At 52.1% G+C, this 25,875-nt stretch overlaps 2 protein-coding genes across 2 annotated transcripts; one reads left to right on the top strand and one right to left on the bottom strand.

The window, feature by feature from the left end:
• The first annotated feature begins 2,505 nt into the window (after positions 1-2,505).
• On the top strand, positions 2,506-8,581 carry LOC116824284 (serum amyloid P-component-like). Its single transcript, XM_032779485.1, has 2 exons — positions 2,506-2,563; positions 7,935-8,581. Exons 1-2 carry the CDS (start codon positions 2,506-2,508, stop codon positions 8,579-8,581), a joined length of 705 nt encoding a protein of 234 aa, XP_032635376.1.
• A 13,743-nt stretch (positions 8,582-22,324) lies between these two features.
• Positions 22,325-25,425, bottom strand: LOC116824283 (serum amyloid P-component-like). Its single transcript, XM_032779484.2, has 2 exons — positions 25,355-25,425; positions 22,325-22,947 (listed from the first exon to the last, which is right to left on the bottom strand). Exons 1-2 carry the CDS (start codon positions 25,416-25,418, stop codon positions 22,325-22,327), a joined length of 687 nt encoding a protein of 228 aa, XP_032635375.1. The 5' UTR covers positions 25,419-25,425.
• Positions 25,426-25,875: the final 450 nt, after the last annotated feature.

The following is a 25,875-nucleotide window of genomic DNA, read 5'->3' as shown; positions in this document are numbered from 1 at the left end:
TGTCTCTGGGAGGAGGTCTGGTGCAGGATGGGGCTCTAGGCTGGGGCAGTATTGGCATGCAGAAGAGGGTGAAGGGTGTGGGCTCTGTCAGGGGGGTTGGCTGCAGGAGGGGGCTCTGGGCTGGGGCAGTGTTGGGGTGCAGGAGGGGTGAGGGGTGTGGGCTCTGGGAGGAGGTTTAGTCCAGGAGGGGGCTCTGGGCTGGTGTAGTGTTGGCATGCAGGAGGGTGTGAGGGGTGTGGGCTCTGGGAGGGGGGTTGGATGCAGGAGGGGGATCCAGGCTGGGGCAGTGTTGGGGTGCAGGAGAGGGTGAGGAGTGTGGGTTCTGGCAGGGCGGCTGGTGCAGGAGGGGGCTCTGGTCTGCAACAGTGTTGGCATGCAGGAGGGGGTGAGGAGTGTGGGCTCTGGCAGGTGGGTTGGGTGCAGGAGGGGACTCCAGGCTGGGGCAGAGTGTTGGGGTGCAGGAGGGAGTGAGGAGTGTTGGCTCTGGCAGGGAGGTTGGATGAAGGGGGGGTTCCAGGCTGGTGTAGTGTTGGGGTGCAGGAGAGGGTGAGGGGTGTTGGCTTTGGCAGGGGGGTTGGGTGCAGGAGGGGGGTCCAGGCTGGAGCAGTGTTGGGGTGTAGGAGAGGTGAGGGGTGTGGGCTTTGGGAGGGGGGTTGGTGCAGGAGGGGGCTCTGGGATGGGGCACAGTGTTGGGGTGCAGAAGGGTGCTCAAGGTGCAGGCTCCGGCCAGGAAGTGCTTACCACAGGCATCTCCCAGCCAGTGGCACAGCGGAGCTCAGACAGGCTGTGTGCTTGCCCTGGCCCCACACCACTCCCAGAGGCAGCTGGCTGCTGGTACGTCTCTGAGGTCCCTGGGACTGGGGGGAGAGGGGAGCAATGGGTCTCCATGCACTGCCCATGCCCTCAAGCACCGCCCCCACAGCTCCCATTGGCTGGTTGCCGGCCAATAGCAGCTGCAGGGATGGTGCTGAAGGCAGGGGCAGCGTATGGAGCTGCCTAATTCTCCCCCCCAAGGGGCCTCAGAGATGTGCCAACAGCCAGCTGCATCTGGGAGCAGTGCGGAGACAGAGCAGGCATGCAGCCTGCCTGAGCCCCGCTGTGCTGTGGGACTTTTAGCGGCCAGAGTTCGCAAACAACTGGAAGAGGCTCCAGGATTGACCAGGCTATAGCGATCGACCAGTTGGTGACCACTGCTCTATGGAGACCACATCCTGAAAGAACCCCGCCCCCCCCCCCACTTCTGACCTAGAAACAACCCCACAACCTTGCCAAGCTCATCATCAGGAGCTAGCTCCCCACAGTCCAGGACACACCAACTCAAAGTGACACCAGCCCCTGCCAGAACAACAGATGCAAAACCTGAAGATATATCTCACTGCTATAGTCATCAACACCTCCCACAACACACAGTTCAAGATCCCAGGGTCCTATACATGCCCATCACAACATGTTGTGCACCTCATCAAGTGCACTAAATGCCCCAATATCAACTATGTGAGAGAAACCAGACAATCAATACAAAAACTCGAAAACTTACACAGGAAAACTGATAAATGACAAACACCACAGCACCCCGGGGTGAACACTTTTCACAGAATGATCACTCTATATCTAACCTCTCAGACTAGATCCACAAAGGGAACCTGCCCAGGGCCCTCAACAGACCAGTCTGGGAGCTTAAATTCATAACTTTGCTAGACACCAAAAATCACAGACTTACTAAAGACACTGGACTTATGGCTCATTCCAACAATCTGTAACCCACTAACCCGCCTTTGCGCTAGAACTGCAGAGGAATTAACTGCCTTCTTCATCTTGAATGGTCTTTTACAACATATCAACTCCTTATGCTAAACAATCTGCTCCACCTCGTATTTAACTGTGACACTTGGAGTACCTTCCCCAGAGCTCAAGAAGAGCTCTCTGTAAGCTCCGAAGCTTGTCTCTCTCACTAACAGAAGTTGGTCCAGTAAAAGATATTGCCTCATTCCCTCCCCCTCATCTCTTATATCCCGCTACACAGCTACAACATTCCTAAGAACTTGGCATTCTGCATTATGGGCCCTGTCCAGAGCCCTTGAGATCCAGCTCAGGGTCTCCCATGGGCCTCAATGGGCTTTGGATCAGGCCATATATTAACAATCAGATTGTTTAGCAGAGGAAGCAAAAATCCCAATGAAATGTGTCAGTTGCCAGCAGGTGACTCGCTAGATGGGAAGGTGCTGATTGCAGAGCAGGATGCAGTCAGGAGACACTGTGTGCTTGGGGAGCGTCTCCATAAAGGGGCAGGATTAATAACAACTGCAGGGTGGTGACAGGTTGACATCCGGATCCAATGGTGAATTCCAGACTCTGCCCCTGAGTCGGGATTGATTGAACAAGTTTCCACTCCCACCTCCACTCAGGGTTAAATTAGGGGGCAGGTTTCAGGGCAGAGCAGTCCAGGGCCTCCCACCTCCCTTCTCCACGTTCCTGCCCCTCTGGGTCACTCTGCAGGTGAAGAACATGGAGAAGCTGCAGCTTTGGTTCCTCATCCTCGCTGGCCTCTCGGGAGCAGTCACCAGTCAGGTAGGGGCAGGCGGTAGTGCCGGGGGCTGAGCCGTGGCTGGGCACAGAATGACACAGCTGAGCATGGGCTCCAGTGGGAAACTGAACAGCCTCCCTCACAGTACCGAGGGCACTGGGTCCTGTCAGAAATGCCCTGGCAGTAGCCACAGCCCTGTCGCGAGCCCTGGTGTGTCATGCTGCTGCAGGGGTGCAGTGCACAGGCTGTCCTGGTGGGGAAGCAGTGCCCCACCCTGGGCATGGCAGAGAGCATCATCAAGGCAGAGTGCAGCAGAGACGTGGGGGAGCACTGTCCAAACGCGTCTGACTGGGGAGCCCCAAAGCCCGAGAGCGTCTGGGTCACTGAGTCTGGCTCCCATGTGCAATGCCGCTGGCTCCCACTGTGTTCTCACTGTGACAGGATTGGTCGAGCTGGAGCCTTTGGCCCATTATGCGAGATGCTACAGCCCTCTAGCAAATCTGAGCCCTCTGATTGGCTGCCTGCCCCACTTGCCCACCTCCTGGGGCCAAAGAACCAACCACCGCTGCCAAGGGCGCCAAGTAGATGGCAGGAGGCTGTTTCTAGCTGTTTCTGGCTCTTGTGGCTGTGGAGAAAATTTCAAAATGTGACCCCAGTGCACCTTAAAAGCTCAAAAAGCAGAATTTAAATTAAAAAAAACACCAGATCTATTATTGTTACATAATCTCATTATTTTAAAGCCAGTTTCATGGTTTTGGGTGAGCCCGATTCTTGATTTTTGAACAGTTGGGGTTGGCAATACTATGAAAGTGACTTGAAAGTGTCAGTTTCACTCCTGTTTAAAGTTATTATCTAGTCTCTTATTTGTAGTGGGGTAACACCCTTAGAGCCCCAGGCAGGTGCAGTATAAACTCTCGGGGCTTTGCCCTCATAAGATGTTTCCATAAATTAAATGATCTATTCCAAGTTTGATGAACTGCAAAAAAGTGGCAGAAAGTCATCTAGATTTTTCTACAGTTGTTTCAATTGTTGTATTCAAGAGTTAGTAATAAAGTATGAATATACATTAACATTTTAAACCTAATCAGTGTCCTTTAAGTGACATGACACAAAATGTCAGAAGGTGTTAGTATAGAGCTGAGTGGGTCTAATATTTATTTATTTTTCTTTCTTTATATAGGAATTAGAAATTCTTATCTGACAGGAGCACTGTATCTAAGTCAGTGGTCCCCAAACTTTTTCATCTGGCAGGTGCCAGACGAAGGACCATGGCGGCGGTCGAGCACCTGCCGAAATGCTGCCGAAATTCGGCGGCATTTCGGCGGCAATGCCTCTGGATGACGCTGCTTGTTGGCAGCAAGCGGCGTCATTCAGAGGCGTCGCCGCCGAAACGCTGCCAAATTTCAGCGGCATTTCGGTGGATGCTCGACCACCGGCCAGGATGTGGGAGCATTTAGACACCCCCATGGGTGCCATGGTACCCGTGGGCACCACGTTGGGGACCCTTGATCTAAGTTATCTGCAAAAAAAAGGCCAAGAGTTTTCAGGTGCCCAAGTAGCCTCTGGAATCATGGTTAAAGTTGTCCCCCACTACCAAAATCTGAAATGGCGCACCTGACAGCTGCTTCAGGTAGACCTCTCCCCCCCACACACATAACAACCCAAGGTCGGGGGAGGGGGTAGCAGGCTCCAGCAGCTCAGGGCAGCTCTGCCCCATCCCCTTCTGGGAGCTATGGGGGTGGGACGGCACCACTGCCCCTGCCCTCTGTGGCACTCTCCTGGGAAGGGCCAGAGGAGTGTGAAGAGCCCCTCTAGGCACCCCCCCTTCACAGTCTGCAAGGGGAGGGGATCTCTCTGCAGCCCCCTACCTCCCACAGGTTTGGGAGATGGGGGTGAAGAGACCCAGAAGGAGCACAGGTGGGGCTGGGGCAGGGCTGCACCAAAAGGTGGGACTGGGGAACAGCATTAATTGCTGGGCAGGGGATGGGCAGACGTAGGGGTGAGAACTCTTGCAGCCAGGGCCAAAATCAACATATTCAATACATTTGGGGGGGGGGCAGCACTGATTGTCACCCGCGCATGGGGGAGGCAGGGCTGACAGACCGAAAACACAATGTCACCCTTCAGATAAAAGCGCATGATTTCGAGGGTGCAACTCAGGATTTCTGATGTGTGGAGGCTGACTGGCCAGCCTATGTCTGGGGTGCTTTTGACCATGTTCCCCAGACTATCTTTGTGTACCCTGGGGTATCTGGCCTCTCTGAGCCCTTTCCACACTCCTCCCTCTGTCACTGAGGTGCAGGAAGCTCCTTTGGGTAGCTCTGAGCCAGGCTGTTTTCATAGATTCATGGATCACCAGATGCTTAGTCTGACCCCTGTATAGCACAGGCCAGAGACCTGCCCCAAACTAATTCCTGGAGCAGAGCTTCTAGAAAAACATCCAATCTTGAGCTAAAAATTGCCAGCGATGGAGACTCCACCATGATCCCAGGTGTCTCCCCTACCCACTCCATGGGTGTGTTCCTTATCAACACGCCCCTGGGCATCTGTTCACACTGCCCCTGCAAGGCAATGGTTGCGGGAATGGGGGAGGGACAGGGCTTTGGGACATTCCCATGTGAGAAGCAATACTTGCGAAGTGACAGGCCCCGTGCTGGGAAGCACTAGGAGCTTCGGGGAGTTCTCACTTGGGTTGCCTAATTCTTGTTCTCCACAGCCCCCCTGCCCACCACATCAGCTTTCTGTTAGATTCTGGTGCTATTCAAACCTTGGCTTTGACTCAGGAGCATGTAAGGGTGAGGTAGAGGAGACCTGGCCACAGCCCCCAGACTCTCTAGCTGGTGCTGTAGGCCAGGACAGAGCTGCACTGGCAGAGTTAAGTGCGGGCCCAGAACTGACATAGCAGGAGCCGCACCCAAAGATTTACCCTGACAGTAGGGTTGCCAGGTGTCCATTTATCAGCCAGAATATCTGGTCAAAACGGGATCCTGGCAATTCTGGTCAGCGCTACTGACTAGGCTGTTAAAAGTTTGTTTGGCTGCAGTGGAGCAGGCAGGTTCCCTGCCCAGCTCCACAAGGCTTCCAGAAAGTGGCTGGTCTGTCCGACTCCTAGGCAGAGGAGTAGCCAGGGGGCTGTGTGCTGCCCCCCCACACAGGCGCTGCCCCGCATAGTGGCCAATGGGAGTTGCAGGGCAGTGCATGGGAGCAGTGGGCAATGTGTGGAGCCACCTGGCCGCGCCTCTGTCATAAATGGATAGGTAGGTAAGGGTTAAGTTTCTTTTACTTGAAAAGGGTAACCGAACACCTGACCAGAGGACCAATCAGAGAACTGGATTGTTTAAAGTCAGGGGCGGGAATTTGTATACTCGGGGTCTTTGTTGTTTTCTTAGCTATGAGGAAACAAGTCTTCTTCTAATTCTCTCCTAATACTTCTTCTAAACATCTGTAAGTACCCAGGAACCGCAAAGTAATTCAGCTATGATGGTCTTTGGGGTGTATTTACCTGTATGTTAATTTGTTGTGCTGGTTTAATTGGGCTATCTTTTAAATCAGACTGTTTCTTTATATTTTCTTATAAGCAAGAGCCTGTATTGAGTTTCTTAATGCAAGATGATTGTTTTATATTTTCTTTCTTTTTTTCTATAAAGTTTTCTTGTTAAACCTTGTGAAAGTTCTTTTCCTAGGGAGGCAAAGGGAAAAGCCAGGCTGTGGGCTATTTTCCTATTTGGGTCCAGGGAAAGAGCAGACTACGGGGAAAGAGACGAAGAATTCTCTCTGTTCTCTGGTGGTTACAGTTTTTCCCTCATTCCTGGAGCAAGGGGGGTGGCAGAGCCCAGCTGTGGGTATTTTGCATCTCCATTGTCCTGAGGGAAGCAGAAAAGCTGGTTTCTTGGGTCACACAGGTTAGCCGCGAGGCAAGCCTGATAAGGAGGGGGAAGGGGTTATTTTCCCTGCTTTTAGCATCCAAGGGATTGGGAATCTGGGTGTCCCACCAAGGGAGGGTTGGGGACACCAGAGGGAGGAAAGGGGGGATCAGGCCCCATAGATTAATTCCTGATCTGGTGGCAGCGAGAATATCCAAGCTGGTAGTGAGCTTGGGGGAGTTTCAGGTAAGCCCCCAAACTTTGGACGCAAAAGTCCAGGTTTGGGACAGGACCAGACTGGTGGACACTAAAGTCCAGGTCTGGGACTGGACGGCTAGATTACCACAGCCTCTGCTTAGGAGCCAGAGAGACATGTCACTACTTCCCGGGATCTGCCTGCGGTAAACACTATGGGGAGACTGCACCTTGCACTCCAACCCCCTGCCCCAGCCCACAGCCTCCTCCCACACTCTGAACCTCTTGGCGCCAGCCCAGACCTCCCTTCTGGACCCCAAATCCCTCATTCCTGGCTCCCCTCCAGAGTTCTCATCCCCAAATGGATCCCTCACCCACTCCAGCACCCTGAACCCCTCATTTCTGAATCCACCATGGATCCCAAGCCCACAGCCCAGAGCCTGTACTCCCTCGCACACCCCAACCCCCTGCCTCTGCCCAAAGCCCCCTCTCATACTCTGAATCCTTAGGCTCACCCCACAGCTTCCTCCTGCACCCCAAACTCCTTATGCCCAGCCTCACCCCAGAGCCTGCATCCCCAACTGGAGTCCTCACTCCCTCCTGCACCCCAACCCCCCACCTCAGCCCAGTGAAAATGAGCGAGTGAGTGAAGGTGGGGAAGAGCAAGCTATCACGGAGTGTGGGGGAGTCAGAGCCCTGCACCCATCTTCCTGAGAGTCACTGTGACTCTCAGCCAGCCAGTAAAACAGAAGGTTTATTAGACGACAGGGACACAGTCTCAAGCAGAGCATTTAGGTTCAACCACAACCCCTCAATCAAGTCCTTCTGGGGGGTTCAGGGACCTTAGACCCCAGCTTGGGGTTCCCTGTGTTGCACCAACCAGCCAAACTGACACTCAAAATCCCACCAGCAGCTTTCTCCCCCTTCTCCTCTGCTCCTCCTCTCCTTTGTTCAGTTTCCTGGGCAAAACGTGTCACTTCTCCCCATCCCCCTCCTGGCTAAGGTTACAGCTCAGGTAGCTTCCTTCTCATCCCCCATGTAACTCCCTGGCAACGTTCCCAGGTCAAATCCACCCCGCATCCTGCTCCGTCACACGAGTGTTGGGAGGAGAGATGTGTGGAGTGAGTGGGGATGGGGCCTTGGTGAAGGTGTGGGACTTCAGGGAAGTGGCAAGGCTGGGGCAGGGCAAGGGTGTTCAGTTTTCTGCAATTAGAAAGTTGTGCAACCCTACCTGACAGAGCTGTGTACGGTGGGACTGGAATAGCAGGGGGAGACCCAGGGCTGGAAAAGCTAACCATCTTGGAAACTTTAGAATGACTTGTCTTAGTAAGAAGAGTGTCAGCCTGATAGAGAACCCAGCCTTTTCCTCTCACTTCTCCACACCGATCTCTATGGGCAGGTGTTTGTTTTTCCAAAGGAGTCTGCTGATGCCCACGTTATCCTGAACATGAATAACAATGGTCCTCTGCAGACCTTCACAGTGTGTCTGAGATACTTCACTGACCTAACCCGGCCCTACAGCCTGTTCTCCTACGCTACCAGGGCCAGCGACAACGAGATCCTCCTCTTCAAAGAGAAGCCTGGGGAGCTCAGTCTGTTCGTCAGAGGCGAAGTGGTCACCTTCAAAGTTCCAGAAGGAACAGGCACAAGCACTGGGTGGGTGCATGTCTGTGCCAGCTGGGAGTCCGCCACCGGCATAGCCGAGCTCTGGGTGAACGGGAGCCCCTTACCCAGGAAGGGGCTGAAGAAAGGCTACTCTGTCAGCAACCAGGGTGTGATCGTCCTGGGGCAGGAGCAGGACTCCTTTGGGGGTGGATTTGATGCCAAGCAGTCATTTGTAGGGGAAATTGCTGATGTGTACATGTGGGACCGTGCCACCCCAACTGCTGCAATGCAGGCTGCCAATGACGATTCGCAGCTGCCCACCTCCAGTGTGGGCTGGAGCAGTTTGCAGTATCAAATAAAGGGTTACGTGGTACTGAAACCCGTGCTGGCATAAGGTCCTATTGAAATGCAGTCTTGCCTTGGGAACAGGGGCCTGGCCATCCAGCTCTAAACCCCATTGGTGCATGACAAAGAATAGTGATGCACACACTCCAGTGGCATCTGAGCAAAACTAGTGTCAACCTCTGCTCTTGTGAACCCTGTGGGCACAGTGTGAAATCAATCAATCCCTGGTGTTTGTGTCATTTGGGCATTTACCTGTGTCTAAAGCCTGGTATGATTCTGTATACCAATAAATGAGCTGATTTGCCCCCCTGCAGCCTGTGGTGTATTGAGAATCCCAGTACAGCTCCGCTGGGCACAGTCAAAGAATGGGAATCCAGGTTGTCCAGGTTGTGACCCGTTGTGTCAGAGGGCTCTGAGAATTTTGGGTTCCTAATGTTCATGGCCACCACAAGAGTCAGTTCTTCTGTGCGAGAACCAAACAAGAGGATCCTGTTCAATATTAATACACACACAGGAACCCCACAAATAGTCCCCATTCCATAGTGTTACAGGATCCCTGGGGTACAATCTAGAACTGGGGTACCACTGTGCCCCTTTAACTCTACAGCCTGGGCTGTCTCTCACAATGCTTTGCTAGTAACACACAGCAAACCCCTCTAAGCACTGTTATCATTCAGTACAACAGCACAAGGAGCTCCACACCCAGCTACATGAATGCTCCCCGAGCCACTCACAAATCACACAGAGAAAAGTACCAGCAATCTCCCAAGCCCACAGCCTTGCAGCCCAAAACTGTGCTGTCTTGTCGTGGTCAGAAGGCTGATCTGTGTAAATTCCTTACCCAGTCTGCTTCTCCCGTGATGTGGAGCGAACACACAGTAGCTTTTGTAACCTGAGCGGAGATTTCCCAAGCATTTCAACTAAAACCCATTGTTTTATATTTTAGCTAAAACAGATTTATTAACTACAGAAAGATAGATTTTAAGTGATTACAAGTGGTAAGCACAAAAGGTCAGAGATAGTTACCAAAGAAAATAAAAGATAAGTGCACAGTCTAAATCTTAAACCTTATTAGACTAGGCCACGGGTAGGCAACCTATGGCGCAGGTGCTGAAGGCAGCACGCGACCTGATTTTCAGTGGCACTCACACTGCCAGGGTCCTGGCCACCGGTCTGGGGGCTCTGCATTTTTATTTAATATTAAATGAAGCTTCTTGAACATTTTTAAAACCTTATTTACTTTACATACAAAAATAGTTTAGTTATATATTACAGACTTATAGAAAGAGACCTTCTAAAAACGGTAAAATGTATGACTGGCATGCGAAACCTTAAATCAGAGTGAATAAATGAAGACTCGGCACACCACTTCTGAAAGGTTGCCAACTCCTGGACTAGGCAGTGTTTAGATCAAGCAGTTCTCTCACCCCACTGGATGTGGCAGGTAGGTTATACTCTTAAATACACAGATTTTCCCTTTAAGCCTGGAACCAGTCTCCTCAGTTCAAGTCTTTGTCTTCTCAGTGTTCTTGATGCTTCCCACATAGGTGGGGAAGGAGAAAGGTCAAAGTATGATGCCACTGTCCTCTATATTATATCCTCAGTCCATGTTCCTGGAAAACACTAGGCCAGACATGTCCTGCTGGGCTTTGCTGACTCACAGGGTTGAGCAATCCTCCACTGTGTGGTGCTTCTCTTACAGAATTGTAAATCCCTTGTTTACAACTCCCCTGTTGATTAATGGTCGCTTAACAACCTCCTGGCAATGGATCACCACCTAGCAGTAGAGACCGTCAAACTTACAACATATTCCAGTAACAATCATACAGCAAAATCTCATAACTTCATACACAATAACGATGTACATATTTGAACAGAACAACGGGTTTCAGAAGATCATGACCTTTCATATTATACCTTACATGGCATGCTTTGTTTGAAATAGATCATCACCTGGGCCAGAAATGATTTATATAAAATCCCTTAATCTGGTGTCAATTCAAGTCCCTTGGTGACCAAATTCCCTTTGTGGAGCCAGTTACACCTAGAATCCTGGTGCTGTCAATGGTGGTTATGCTTAATGCTGCCTTGGGAGGTACCTGACAAAGGTTCACAGGAGGAAGCGTGACAGAACAGAAACATGGTTGGCTCTGGATGCCATGTTGCAGTTTGGGTACAATCCAGGGACAGGTCAGTCGCCTTATCTTCCATGCACTGCTTTGTAGCCTTTGCTTTTATTTAAAGTGAATTTTAGTGATATTATATTACATCATCGAGGGTTTGGCTTTGGCAGCTACAGTCTCAAGTTCAGTTGAGTTATCTCTGCTTGTTTTAGATCTAGAGCTCATGGAAACACATGAAACCATAGGCAAGTAACACAGACAATCACAAGAACAAGCTCCGCTATCTTTTATCAACTTTATTAAAGTTACCAACAAAGATATGAATGTCCCAGCATATATAATGCCTAAATATATCCATGCACCAATTATAACTACAGACATACTCACCTCCTCCTAGATTCTGTTAGAGTCTGATGGCTCTCTCATGGATTGATCATCAGTCGAGGGAAGGTCCATTTTCCCAGGCACCCCCTTTTCATAAAGTGATTCTGTCTATACCCACATTCTGCATATGTCCATGAAAGTATCACCTCTCTTTTTCCATAGTGGTCTGTGTCCGCCAGAAATACATGGGACCCCAACTTTCATAGGTTGTGTAGGTTCTCTTTATTCTCATTAGCATTGACACACACCCTGTACTGTGTGGTTAAGACACATGTTGGAGACAGATGTGCCTCTACAGCATTTTTATGATTTAAAATTAATCTTCCACCTACTTTTTGCAATATCACCATTTGTTATCTCTTTTCCCACAGTCTTAGGGCACTGGGTTATTCTTCAGTTACTTACTCATGTCAGCATTCCTTAGCTCCAAGGCCTAAAATAGAGAAGCTAAAGTTCTGCAAGCCTCAGCCTACAGGTCTTGCACTTTAGCCTTTCTTACCATATCTAATAAATGGCTCCCTCTAAATACTGATCAATCTTATACTTCTATAATCTTACACTTTAACCCTATTTAATATATGATTATCTATGACATAAAATGTTAATTATAACATCACAAAATAAAATTACAATAAATTAAAATCGTTGGCTACATCTTTGAGACAACTTCTGACTGGCATGGCCTGATCCCCTCGTGCCGGGACAAAGCTGTTCACACCAGTCCAGCTACAGCTGTGAGCTAATAGACTGGACCAGTTGCAAAGCTGACTGAGCTTGGCACTGATTGGACAGACAGAAGCAAACAGAGACTGTGGGATGGGCTGAAATGAAACATCAGGGAAGGGAGCAGCAGTATTCTCAAACTGGCATCCTAGAAGTTGCTGAGGCCCCAGGAGTTCTGAGCTGAAGGTCTGAGGTCGTCTCTGGACCCTTGCTATGGTCTCCCTGGTTCCTAGGGTGCGTACCTGTGGACTGGGTGTAGAGGAGAAGCTCCCCAAAGTCTAGAGGCTAATGGCTTGCACAAGCCATAGGTGAGTTGAATTCTGGTGTTTGTAACCTTTGGCAAAGGGCTCCCCAAAGAAATGTCCAAAAGGGGTGTGGCCAGTCATCACCATCCCATCCCAAGGTCCAGTCAGAGATGGTTTCTGGTCCTTCTTGATACAGATCTGCTAATGCACTTCCCTGGCAATCACTAAGCTTATCCTGGCCTTGGGAATCTCAAACTATGGCTATTCCAGTCCAAACAAAATCCATTGACAAAACCTTTCGGATTCTGCTCTCTGCTTGTTCCAATTGTATGTTTGCAGAGCAATGTGGTTATGAGTCCAAATGACTGTGATGGGGGCACTCTCCTCCTGAGTGCCTCCAAGAGGCTGGGAGTGGTGCTGCAATCTTTTCCCCCACTGCTGGCGCCCCCTGTTGGGCTGATGACATTGATAGGCAGATCTTCAGTGGCTCAGCCCTCCAGCCAAGTCACACACTTGTCATGGACCTTGTCTGGGGTAGCAAAGAGTTCACCAAACTGTCTCCCTCCACCAAGATCTTCAGCCCAGTCCCTGGGCCCTTTAAATCTAGCCCTCTACTTGGGCTTCTAAAGTAGTGTTGCCTTCTTCTCAGGGCTCAGGCCACTTTGCCAGTGGCTGAGATGTGTGTGTGGAGGGGTGGGGGGACGCAGGCCACTCATGGCTCCAGGTCCAACCCAGGGACACTATAAAGAGCAGACATGGACTCTTCCTTCAATCAGTTCCTGCTGCTTCCCTGGGTGTCTTCCCACCTGGCCCTTCACCACCCACCGTGACTCTCAGGCCCTCTCGCTCCCAGGACCAGGAAATACATCCCATCGATCTCTTGTGGTGGCAGTGGAGCTCCCTACCCCACCCACACACGCCAGCTCCATCCTTCCCCCTATGGCCCCAGGTGGGGATAGACAGGCCTACCCATCCAGCCTAGCCTCTCCCCATGCAGCCTCTTTTGTCCCAGTCAGGAACTGACTGACCCACCAAGCCGTGCCTTGTCCCCTATGACTCCACCCTGCTGAGCCAGGGACCAGACCTGAGACAAAGTCAGCCCAGCCCACCTACTGAGCTGGTGAGGCCCTGCCCCTCCTTTTATCTGAGCCGGCTGAGCTCTGATTGGCTGCTTCCAGGAAGTCTGTCTCGGCAGGTCTGGAGGACCCCCATCTGCTGCTCCTTCAGGGGGAGGTGAGGGAGGGAGTAGTAGAACACAGGGCCTCCAGCAGGCCCACAAGGCTGGGTGCGCCCTGTCACAGTGACCCCACACCACTCCATTCAGAACAGAGAATCAGCAGTGAGACAGAAAGAACCTCAGACTGTACAGGCACGAATGCCAGGCCTGGCTGCATGCAACTGGCTCTGGAGAAATGTGCTCAGAGACAGAGCAGCTCAGCTGGATCCATGGAAGGTGAAAGCAATTGTAGAATTGGAAAGACCAGGATCCCTCCAGAGACTCTGACCATGTTAATGTAGCTAAGCAAATTCGCTTCCCGCTGTGCTTGTGGCGGGCAGCTCAGAGGCACCCTAGGCACAACATGCTGCCTCGCTGCTGTATCTCTGGTGCATTAATACAACAAAAGAGGCTAGCTCTGCCTCTGTGGATCTCCTACAATTCTCAGTTGAGGGAAAAGTTCCCCATCACCACCACCCCAAGAAGGAATATGATGGTCTGGGGCTCCCCTGGAGAGTGCAGTGGGGCAGTGGTGGGTTGTGCTGTGGGAGAGACAGCACCTTCCCTCTGCACTGCCTGGGCTGGGAAACAGGTTTGGTTTGGGATTTGCAGTGACTCCACTCCAGGACAAATTTGGATTCTAGCCTTGCTCTGCCAGAAATTGCCTGTGGACCCTCTGTGAACCACCTGAAATACTAGGGGCCACACACTCCTTAATTTGTATTGGCCAAGCTCATTGCACAGCCCAGGGCTCCTGGCATCCCTCCATCTCCCCAAGTGCTACCTTCCCAGCCCCCTCTATCGCAGGTACTCTGTGCAGCTCCCTCGTTCCAGGGGCTCTGTGTGGCCCCCAGCCCCTCCTCCCATATCAGGGTCCCCCAATCTCCTTCCCCTGCCAGAAGCGGTGTCACTTCTCTTCCCCCACCCTGCCTGCTTCCCCTGCCACCAGCATTAATTGCATCCCACCCCCCACTTCCCTCCATGTCAGGGTCTCTGTGTGCCCCCTCATTCCCCTTCCCCCCATTCCAGGGGCTCTGTGTATCCCCCCCATTCTCACCTTCCCCCCATTCCAGGGGCTCTGTGTGCCTCCCCAGTCTCACCTTCCCCCCATGCCAGGGGCTCTATGTGCCCCTATTCCCCTCTCCCCCACCATGATTCCTCACACTGGGATCTGTGTGGACCTCTCTATCCTCTCCTCCCTCCATTCCAGGATTCCTCATTCCCACTCCTCCGCAGGGATCTGTAACTACAAACCTGTGGGTCCGCAGCAGGGTTTGAACACAGGACTTTCAGATCCACACACCATGAGCTTCGGCAGTGGGTGACACATTCTTGGCTAGACACAGGGGTGAAAGTAAGATAAAATACTTACCAGTATGGGGGCCCGGCTCTGGGCCCCGGGAAGGGGTGAGGTCTTGGGTAGAGGGGGTGAGGCTGGGGTCAGCCTCCCCCAGCCAGCCCTTCCACGTTGCCCGTCCCATGCCGCCCAGGGCTCAGATGGTGATTTAAAGGGCCTGTGGCTCCAGTCGGTGCCACTTTAGCAGTGGCGGCTGAGAGTCCCGGGCCTTTTTAAATTGCCGGGCCCCAGGGCAGCTGCCCCTTTTGCCCCACTACTCGCTCGGTCAGCAGCGGCACTGGAGGTGGGGCGTAAAAGGGTCAGTGACATTAAAGCACTGCCATGGCAGCACTTTATCATGGGCTATGTATGGGCCGGTACCGGCAGGCACTTCTTACCAATAGGCCGTACTGGCCAATACTGGCCCACTTTCTCCTCTGGCTAGACAGCAGAAGCACATGATAACCCCTGGGTTCACTTCCCTGCTCTGGAAGTGGGTAGATCAGGTGCTAGAGGCAGGACAGCCAAAGAGAGATCTGGCATATTCATGCCAAAAGGAAAACTCGTTGATCAGTTTTCCATCAGAAAGGGCTGCTTAGTCGAAATTGTCGAGTTTGGTGGGAACATGTCAATTTCAACAAAACATTTGAGGGAAACAGTTCTAGAAAGATTAAAAATCAACATGAAATAGTTTAACTCAGTTTGACTTTTTCATTTCAAATTACTTTTGTATTGTATTGTATTTGGGACAGTGTACCCCACAAGGCTGTACAGAAATATGCTTATGATTGTATATATAATCTAACTGCAATATGTTTTATGCTACATATATCATGTAACATCTCTCTGTAAACGTTATGATCTACTGAATCTATTAATCTGATTTGTATGCATGTATCGTTGTATTTGAAGTTATGAATATTGGCTGGGCACTGGCTTGACTTTTAAGTAGCCTTTGTAAAGCATTTGGTCAGCTTCTTGAGAAAGGAATGTGCAAATTAAGTGCCCCGTCAAGAAGCACTTAAGACACAATGGATTTTGGGAGGCTCCAATCCACATAAGAAGTCTACATGAGGATGTTCAAGGCAGCAGGTAAGCAGGGGCTGCTGCCTGTAAAAATTGAGTCATGCATGGACATGTGACTTGCCCATGTGACTCCAAAACTCCATCTTGGAGCTGGACTTTGCATAGGGGAGGGGGGGGTCTCCACCCAGAAAAGAAAGTCTACCTAAACCCCTGGGAGACCCCTCCATTTGGTCTTCAGCTGGCTAAAGAGAGAGCCTCTCCACCCCCGAGCATACCTGAAAGAGACTGGAACAAAGGACAATAACTACAGGTGTGATTGCTGGGCCCAGACTAGAAGGAGACTAGTCTGTAAAAGAAAGCTTACTGTAACTGGTGAGGTTTTATCTGTATTCAGTTTTCTTAGACATAGACTCGTGAGTTCTATTTTATTTTACTTAGTAATTCACTTTGTTCTGTCTTTTACTTCTTGGAACCACTTAAATCCTACTTTCTGTATTTAATAAAATCACTTTTTACTTATTAATTAACCCAAAGTATGTATTAATACCTGGGGGGGCAAACAGCTGTGCATATCTCTCTATCAGTGTTATAGAGAGCAAAACGTATATGAGTTTAATATGTATAAGCTTTATACAGAGTAAAATGGATTTATTTGGGGTTTGGACCCCACTGGGAGTTGGGCATCTGAGTGCTAAAGACAGGAACACTTCTGTAAGCTGCTTTCAGCTAAGTCTGCAGCAATGGGGCACGTGGTTCAGATCCTGTGTCTGTGCTGGAGCAGACTGGTGTGTCTGGCTCAACAACACAGGGTGCTGGAGTCCCAGGCTGGCAGGGAAAGCGGGGCAGAAGTAGTCTTGGCACACCAGTTGGCAGTTCCCAAGGGAGGTTCTGTGACCTAACTCGTCACATTATTATTAATAGATTATTCATTATTTTGATATTATATTACTATAACCCTTCTGCCAGTCAGCACTGGCAGCAACAAGGGCTGGGTTCAGTATCTAGGGGGTCCTTTTCAACAATTCAACACAAAACTGGCTCAAGCCCCCACCCAGTGATCTAGGACTATTACACACCACCCCCTGGGCACATCTAAGAGGCAATGCTTCCCCTCTCGCAAGCACAGACTCTGAGAGTCACAAAGAAACTTTGAATAAAAGGACGGTGTGACGGGGCAGCACCGCCCCGCACTAGCCCCAGCAGCGTCAGACCAGTAGCACTGACGGCGGAAGTGCCGCCACCTCTGTACTGGGCATGCTCCAAGTGCTCCAGGAATATAAAAGGAGGGAGCTCAGCTCAGTCTAGGCTGGCGGCGGAGGGGAAGGACCTGCCACTGCCTGTGAAGAGGCTGGGGACTTAAGCCTCTACAGGCCAGCTCGAAGCCCTGTGGTGGGAGGAACCTGAGGAGGTGACTGACCCGGAGGCCCAAAGCGAACCTAGGGAATCCTGGGAGACCTCAACTCTCAAGCCAGTAGGAAGCAACCTGGGGGCGGGGGAGTGGGGGTGATGGATGGGTACCTTGCCCCTGGTAAGCCTCAGCATGTTTTGGTAGCACCCCTGCTGAGCCAGTGACAGGGCCCTATGCCATGGTTAGGGCCATTGGCTGGTACCTGGTGGAGTGGGAGAGACTCCAGCCATTAGGCCGTACTGCCCTGCAACCCAGGGTGACCCTATGGACTCTGGCCCCTAGGCCGTATTGCCCTACGACCAGGGATGATTCTATGAACTCTGACTATTAGGCCGCACTACTCTGTAACCAGAGGCACAAACCCTCACAGAGGGAAGTAACTCAGCATTAATTTGGGAAAACACCACAACTGGGGTTCATAAACATAAACCATGAGCATAACACCCACCCCCCAAGTAAGTTGGGCACTGTCCTTTGTGATGTTGCAGTCGATATGATTTTATAAAAATATGCTAATGAGTGAAAATAATGTAACTGGAATATGCTTCGTGCAAAAGGTCTCTTGTAAGGTATCATTACAAAGCTTATAATCTACTGAGTGTGGTCATCCTATTTCTATAAATGTTTCACTCTTGTATCTGAAACTAGAAATATAACTCTGAAGGCCTATTGTAATTATGCAAATTGTGGGCCATTAATGGTGGTTTGGAATCTTAATGGCTCCCATCAACCAGGACAATTGACTGGATGGCTCTGTTTGCAGGCCAGCCTTCCTGTGAGTCAGGCTGGGGGGAATGGCTTGGGGTCTTACAGTGACGTGTGATCATGTCACGTGAACTGGAATCCATCTTTAACCTGGTGCTTTTCCAGTGGGGGGGGGGGGGGAAATCCAGAGGGACAAAGGATTCCTGCCTTATGCAACAGATATATAAAGGGGTGGAACAGAACAAAGATGGAAGGAGCCATCATGAAGAATCTCCTAGCTACCACCTGAGCTGGAACGAGAGCTGTACCAGGGGAGAGAATTGTGCCCAGGCCTGGAAGGTGTCCAGTCTGAGGAAAAAACTTACTGAAGCATCTCTGAAGGTGAGATTATCTGTATTCAGTTTAATTAGACATAGATTTGCTCATTTTATTTTATTTTGCTTGGTGACTTACTTCGTTCTGTGTTACAACTTGGAACCACTTAAATCCTACTTTCTGCATTTAATAAAATCACTTTTTACTTATTAATTAACCCAGAGTATGTATTAATACCTGGGGGAGCAAACAGCTGTGCATATCTCTATCAGGGTTACAAAGGGCAAACAATTTATGAATTTACCCCGTACAGGCTTTATACAGGGTAAAACAGATTTATATGGGGTTTGGACCCCACTGGGAGTTGGGTATCTGAGTGTTAAAGACAGGAACACTTTGTAAGCTGCTTTCAGCTAAGTCTGCAGCGGTGGGGCACATGGTTCAGATCCTGGGTCTTTGCTGGAGCAGATGGATGTGTCTTGCTCAGCAAGACAGGGTGCTGGAGTCCTGAGCTGGCAGGGAAAGCAGGGGTAGAAGCTGTCTTGGCACATTGGGTGGCAGCTCCCAAGGGAGTTTCTGTGATCCAACCAGTCACAGCTTCTCCCCTCAGGTTCTTAAGTCCTGCAGCCAAAAGTCCCTTTAACATGCCCGCTCCTCCTCTGCACCCCACTTACAGTTGCTGTCCTTGGTCAGTGCAGACCCAGAGTTCAGAGATGCATCTGCAGAGTTCACTGCCCACCCTGGCACCCTACTCACTCTGATGCCCAGGCACTTGCTCGCCACTCCTCTTTGCCGGCTGCCCTACCTACCGATCAGCCCTCTGCTCCTCTTCGGCAGCCACCCTGCTGGCCAGTCGGTGCTCCACATCTCTTCACCAGCCCCTCTGCTGGCAGATCACCACACTGCTCTGTGGTGCTCAACTCCAGTCCTCTCCAGCAGCTGCCTTGCCTGCTGATTGATACACCTCTCCACTAAGCATCATACAAGCAGATTTTCCACCTGCCAGGATGCCTTCAAGTCCCCCCACTTAACACAGCTCTCAGTGATTCTAATTGTTATTATAGGAACCTCACTGCTGGTACAGCCTCTTACACCAGAAACACTGTCCCTATTCAGTCCTTACTGATTTCAACACTCCAGCATGCAACAAAACTTTCAACTGAGTGTAAATTACTTTTTATTACACAGTGGTAAAAGGGAGGAAGAGGAGGAAGAAGAAATCAGATCAACTCTCTCACCAAATAAACTTGCTCATGGTCACTGCTACTATTGGTCTTTGGAACCCATGTCCCCTGCCCAGCAAGTGCTATTAGTTGAGGGTGAGACCCTCAGTCACACCATGCCAAGCACAGTTCTGCTGCCCTTGATGCACACAACAAGGATAACAACCCTTTAGTACCCCTACCCCCAGTAACAAGGAGACTGGGGATCCAACACCAGCCAAAAGTGATCATTTGGGCAAGCAATCCCATCACGCTGAGCACCTATGCAGGGTGGGTGTGCCCATGCAAATGAGATCAGCTTCTGAACTCCTCCTCCACAGCTCATCACTAGATGTCGGAGGAGAGCTCATTCAGACCCTGCTTACATTATAGTGGTTTGACAGTGTCACTATAAAACATTCTGATAAGGTCATTCTGATGGGTCCAAATCAAAATATTTTGTTTTGCAAATTTTCCTCCTGATTTGGGACAAAATTACCTTTCAGAATGTCACCATTCCTATCAGGACACAAATTCCATTTTTCAGCTAGCTGTGGCCTAAGGCAGCGTAACCACAGGGATGAGACAGGAGTCTTCAGGGTTAGAACTGGGGTCTGGTCCCTGATGTGTTCTGTGCAGTCACTCAGCATCTTTGAGAAAGGGGAGCGGCTTATACCTGCCTTCCCCTGGAGGGAATAGGAGGCCTTGAGCTTAGTGTGTGTGCGCGTGCACGCACGTGTGCAACGTAAGGCTGACTCAAGAGTACTCGTGTGGTTTCTCCATTTTCTTTGTGTTCTGTGAAGATGAGTAGACACAGACAGCATGTTTTGTGGAATCAGTCTCTCCTGCACACCGATGCACTGTAGCTCTTCGAAACAGGGAGGGTTGCCATCTTTTGGAACGCTGGTAACCAGACCCCCAAGGCCCTGCCCCCTACCCCATCTCTTCCCCTCAGGCTCCGCCCCTGCTCTATCTCTTATCAGGAGGCCCAGTCTCCTTGTTACTGGAGGACTCTTCCTCCCATGGCCCCACCCCAGTCAATCACTCCTTTCTCCCCCTATTCCCCTCAGTGGATCGTCTCCACCTCCCTCCCCACACCAGCTGGGTTCCCTCTGCTCTGGGGCTGCAGGAGCTGCTGCAGTCTGACAAGGAGCCTACCTGCAGGTAGGAAGTGGGCTTGGTTGAGTAGGGGCTAGCATGGTTTAATAACTCGGTGCCTCTCCCCACCCAGCAGTAACTGCCCTTTTAATGTCCGCTCAGTATATCTGACCGGACATTGTCAGGTTCCCTTTCAACCGGACTTTCTGGTTGAAAAGCGGGCACCAGGCAACCAAAGAAACAGCTTGGATAACTGTTCAGACCCCCCTTTAGCCACCTGCACAAGACCTGGTGCCACGAGCCCCCACCCACCTGTTCTCTCCCAGTCTGGGTGCTAATAGGTGTTAGAAGAGGTCTGACCACAGCACCATGTCTCTGGGCCCTGCAGGTCACCAATAGCCACGCACACAGCTCAGCTGAAAGGGTCATTTACTGGGGCTGGCAGGGCGCCAGGCCCCTGGGACAATGGCACAGTCTCTTACAACACAGATGACCACAGTAACACTAAACTCAGCCCTAGGCATCCCAGTGGAGAGGCAGGAGGATAACCATGGGGCTCCTTGGGCCTAGTACTTGGCATGCCCCCCAGCCCACCCAGCAGCAATGGAGACACTGATGTACACAGGCTGGGAAACAGGTGTGGCTCTATGTTTTTGCCCCCAAACACAGCAGTCAGGCAGCCTCTGCAGGAGGTCTGCCCCGGTCGCGCAGATTCGGCTGCAGTTCTGCAGGAGGTCTGCCGGTCTCGCGCCTTCAGCATACCCGCCGCCGAATTACTGCCAAAACTGCTGGACTGGTGGAGCTCCCGCAGAAACACCGCAGAAGGAAGCCTGACTGCCGCCCTCTTGGCTCCCCGTGGCTTGACGCCCCAGGCACGCGCTTGCTGCTCTGGTGCCTGGAGCCGCCGCTGCTGGGAAACGTCTCCAGTGACTGAGCCAACCCAAGAACGTATCAGGCTGGACACACAGAGCTGGTCTGCTCTGGCAGGCTCTGCTTATGGTGACCATGAAGACCCCTGGCACTCCCAGCATTGCCATGCTCCAAGCACGTCACAGACTCTGGCTGGGCACAAACTCTCATTGAACTGAGTGGGGCTCAGGTGCCTGAGCCCCTTGGGCACTGTTCCCAAAGCAGTTTTTCCCAGGTCCTGTCTCCCAACTCCTCCGGAGGCAAGTGCTGCCATCAGCATCTCACTGGAGGGCAGGGTGAGTGCTCAAGAGCTCGACACAGATGTGTGCCTCAGGGTGGCTGCCCCTCGAGGGAGATGGTCACAGCCTGTGACATGACCATTTCCAGGGGAGAGGAGCCATCTGACTAACCTGGTTAGAGGGGGTTAGAGACGAGGGGGCCGTGGGTAGTGGCAGGGAGCCAGGCAGAGCTGCAGCAGCGAACAGCCCCCTCGGGAAGGAGGGCTGATCCGAGTCAGAAATGGCACAAAGATGCTGCAGAGGGCATGCTGCAGGGACCCTGAGGGACATGGGGAGGCTGGGGGGGCAGCAAAGGGCTTTGCCTGCAGACTTCTTGGAGCCATGGGGCACTGGACAAGGCAGGTAGAGAGGTCTGCTTATAGGCTAAGCGGGGGGGCTCTTTGAATCCTTTGGCATTTTATGGCCATAAATAAGACCCCAAAAAGGGCTGTTTGTAATTGGCCTCATGAAAGGCTTTTGGGGAGCTATTTAGTTCCAAGAGGGGAAACTGAGACAGGGCACTACAGAGCCATCCCTGGCCACTAGGGGGTGCTTGGAGGTGGCTGGTCCTGTTATAGGGTGAGCACCCTTGCAAATCTGGCCCATGTGGTTCCCCAAAGTCCCAATGGGAGTTGGGGTCAGAGCTGGAGATAGACGTGAGGAGCTCCCTAGTCCCAGGTCCATGTGCAGATCTCCAGAGCACACCTGCCTCTTTCCCATCGCAGGCCGAACAGCTCTATTACATTACCACAATGATACAGACAATTCCTTGCTTTGCGCCCCCACTCATTTTCCGGCCCCACTAGCAAGGCAGCGCTGGGCCTTCAGTATACCGGGAGCAGGCTGGGTTTGATGACAACATAATCTTTGGTCTCATAGCTCAGGGCTCTCCAGTCAAGGATGACGTGAGGCAGGACCCTATTGTTCATGACAAGGCTAACTTCATCTGGGGAGAGCAGAGTGTCCCACATGTACACATCTGTGATTTCCCCGACAAACGACTGATTTATGTTGAATTTACCCCCTGGGGTGTCCTGCTCTTGCCCCAGGACAAGCACACCCTGGTTGCTGACAAAGTAGCCTTTCTTCAGCCCCTTCCTGGGTAAGGGGCTCCCGTTCACCCAGAGCTCGGCTATGCCAGTGGTGGACTCCCAGCTGGCACAGACATGCATCCACCCAGTGCTTGTGCCTGTTCCTCCTGGGACTGTGAAGGTGACCAGTTCGCCTCCGACGTACAGACTGAGCAACCCGGGCTTGGGTTTGAAGAGGAGGAAGTCATTGTCCTTGGCCTTGGTGGCATAGGAGAAGAGGCTGTAGGCTCGGGTCAGGTCACACCCAAATCTCAGACACACGCTGATGTTCCACAGCAGCTTGTCCAGCCTCGGTTTCAGGATGACGTGGGCAGTTGCAGTCGCCTTAGGAAACACGAACACTTTGCCATGTAGATCTGCCAGGGATACACAGGCAGCCAGTGAGGCTGGGCTGTGTGCCAGCATCACAGCCTGGCTCTTGCCCTGACCTGCCCCATCACTGCCCCAGGACTGGGCAAGCAGGAGTCCTGGCTGCCCTGCCAGCCCCGCAGGAAGTGGGCTAGTGACTCAGGAGCAGAGCGCTCCCCACCAAGCCCAGCACAGAGCTGGGGGGGATTGGGGCATGGGGTGGACCCCAGGAGGTGATTCGGGCAGGGGGATGGAGGGTACTGTGGGGGAGATTTGGGGGTGCTGAGGGGATGATTCAGGTGCAGGGTGCATTTTGACTGGGGGGTGCTGGGGATGATTCGGGCAGGGGGTACAGGGTACTGGGGGGGTGGGCAGGGGGTATAGAGTGCTGGCGGGGCAGTTCAGGCAGGGAGTGCAGGTTGCTGGGAGAGCAGTTCAGCCAAGGGGGGCTGCGGGAGCAGTTTGGGCAGGGAGTGCAGGGTGCTGGGGGGGCGTGCTATGGCCAGGGGTGCACAAACAGCCACTGGGTCCCACCCCCCGGTGGCTGCCTGCTCGGGGACAGGGGACAGGGCAATCTGTGAGTGTATCCCTGCTCATCTGCTTGATGCCTGCAGATCCCCTGGTGAAACGTGCCCTGTGAGGGGTGGTGCTGTTCCGTTCCTGTAGGAGAGTGGCTGCTTGTGCCCCTGGGCGCTCAGGCGCAGGAAATTTCAGCCTCTCATACATGTGGGGCCAAAGCTGCAGCTGGTGTTAACGGAGGCACAATGAGTCATGTCACCAGAGCTCTGCTGATTGGCACCAATTGAGGAGTTGGTCCTGTGCCTGCTGAGGCTGGCTGGAACCTGGGCCAGGTTCTCAGACAGGAGGCTCAGTCCTGGCCGGCAAGGGACAGGCTGGGCTGACAGAGGGTGAGCTTCCCTCTCACGCTGTGCCGAGATGGGACCCTGATCTCGGTACCTGCTTCCCTTCCAGTCTGAGCTGCCCCCCAGCCCTGGCCTGCAGAAAAACTGATATTCCCACCCCTGGACATTCACACTACTTCCCACGCACGCATGCGCTCACCTCTGCCCATGGCCACCAGCCACAATCCTCAGGCCTCTGCTCTTGCTGTGCAAAGGGCCCTATACATCCTTCAGTCCTGACCCGCAGCCCTCTGCTATCCCAGCCCTGGTCTCCCTCCATCCACAGCTCTGCCCAGGCACCTCTGTCTCAGGCTGTGCAGTAGATCTGACAATGAGACTTAGCACTGGGAGGTGGGTGCTTTGGCCGATGCCCCATGGAGCCCTGTCCTCTCGCAACCACCTTTCTCCCTAGGGTGACCAGATAGCAAGTGTGAAAAATCAGGATGGGGGTGGCGGATAATAGGAGCCCATATAAAAAAAGCCCCAAATATCGGGACTGTCCCTATAAAATCGGGACATCTGGTCACCCTATTTCTCCCTCCCTCATTTTCTTCTCTCCTCTGTTTCTCTGCAGTTGCTGTGTGGGGGCAACTCTCAGTGCCAAGAGCTGCTGAACCAAGAGCCTGGGAATTCTGTCACTGCAGAGACAGCTCACAGCTTCCCCCAGCATCCAGGCCCACTGCAGCAGAGGGGCTTGAGTGAGTGAGGGTCCCAGCACTCAGCCCAGCTCGTCCCCTCCCCATGCACTTGACAAGCAAGCCAGGAAGAGGGTTTGGAAGGATCCTCCATAGACTCATAGACCCAGGGGGTTAGAAGGGACCGCCAGGGTCATCTAGTATAACCCCTGCCAAGGTGCAGGATTTGTTGTGTCTAAGCCATCCAAGATAGATGCCTCCAACCTCCTTTCGAAAACCTCCAGTGAAGAAGCTTCCATGACCTCCCTAGGTGTCTGTTCCATTGGCCTTCTGTTCTTACCGTTAGGAAGTTTTTCATCTAAATCTGCTGTGCTGTAGTTTGAACCTTTGCCTCTTGCCCTGCCCTATGTGGCAAAAGAGAACAACTTTTCTCCATCTTTTTTACGGCAGCCTTTCAAGTAATTGAAGACCGCTATCACACTCCCCCTTAATCTCCTCTTTTCCAAACTACACATACCCAGTTCCTTTAGCCTGTGCACATATGGCCTGCATTCCCTCCCCTTGATCATCTTTGTTGCTCACCTCTGGATCCTTGCTAGTTTCTCTACATCCTTTCTATACATTTGGGACCAAAACTGGACACAGTACTGCAGCTGAGGCCTCACCAGCACTGAGTAGAGCGGTGCTATCACCACCCGTGACTTGCATGCTGTGCCTCTGGTAATGCAACCTAAAATAACATTTGCTTCTTTTTGCAGCAGCAGCAGCATCGCAGTAACAAGGGCCATCTTAAACCCTGCTGAAGCCAATTGCCAGCCCCATCCTTCTGCAGATTCAGCCAGGGCTTGGCCCCCTGGCACAACCAGCTCTACCCCTACCTGTCTGAGCGACGGCTCCTGCGAAGCCAGCGATGACAAGGAGCCAAAACTGCAGCTTCTCCATGTTCTTCACCTGCAGAGCAACCTGGAGGGGAGCGTCAGAGGGGCAGGAAAGCGAAGAAGAGAGGTGGGAGGTCTTGGACTGCTCTGCCCTGAAACTTGCTCCCAGGCAATGCCAGTCCCCAAGTGCCTGGACCGGGGGGTCCAGCCCTGATTTATATCCTTACTGGTGACAGCAGCAGAATCAATGTGTAAACGATAGTCCAGTATTTTCAGGTTGGGTGCAGAGTTGTAGCTGCAGGGGGTAGGTCTGGCAGGGTGCGGGGCTCGCGATCAATGGCAGTTACTCATTAGAGCTGCACACAGGAAACCAGCCAAGAAGGAACAGGCTGTTCCCAGTGGGGAGGGCGGGGAGAGGAAAGGGCTCGGACAGCCACATGCAGCCATGCAGTGTGTCTGGCACAGCCATAGCTGCAGTTCTGGCCCCGGGGCCAGAGCTCTCACAGCTGCTGGCAAAGCCT

The sequence above is a fragment of the Chelonoidis abingdonii genome, chromosome 11 (assembly GCF_003597395.2).
Source record: "Chelonoidis abingdonii isolate Lonesome George chromosome 11, CheloAbing_2.0, whole genome shotgun sequence".
In the NCBI taxonomy this organism is placed as follows: domain Eukaryota; kingdom Metazoa; phylum Chordata; order Testudines; family Testudinidae; genus Chelonoidis; species Chelonoidis abingdonii.
Note: the sequence above shows the minus strand (reverse complement) of the source record. Positions and strands in the feature narration are given on the sequence as shown.

Bases quoted from the DNA above. Each gene is read 5' to 3' on its own strand.
- LOC116824284 (XM_032779485.1), top strand. From the start codon at position 2,506: ATGGAGAAGCTGCAGCTTTGGTTCCTCATCCTCGCTGGCCTCTCGGGA. The intron at 2,564-7,934 runs GTCAGGTAGGGG...AGCCTGATAGAG, and splicing joins CCTCTCGGGAGCAGTCACCA to AACCCAGCCTTTTCCTCTCA.
- LOC116824283 (XM_032779484.2), bottom strand. From the start codon at position 25,418: ATGGAGAAGCTGCAGTTTTGGCTCCTTGTCATCGCTGGCTTCGCAGGA. The intron at 22,948-25,354 runs GTAGGGGTAGAG...TATCCCTGGCAG, and splicing joins AGGAGCCGTCGCTCAGACAG to ATCTACATGGCAAAGTGTTC.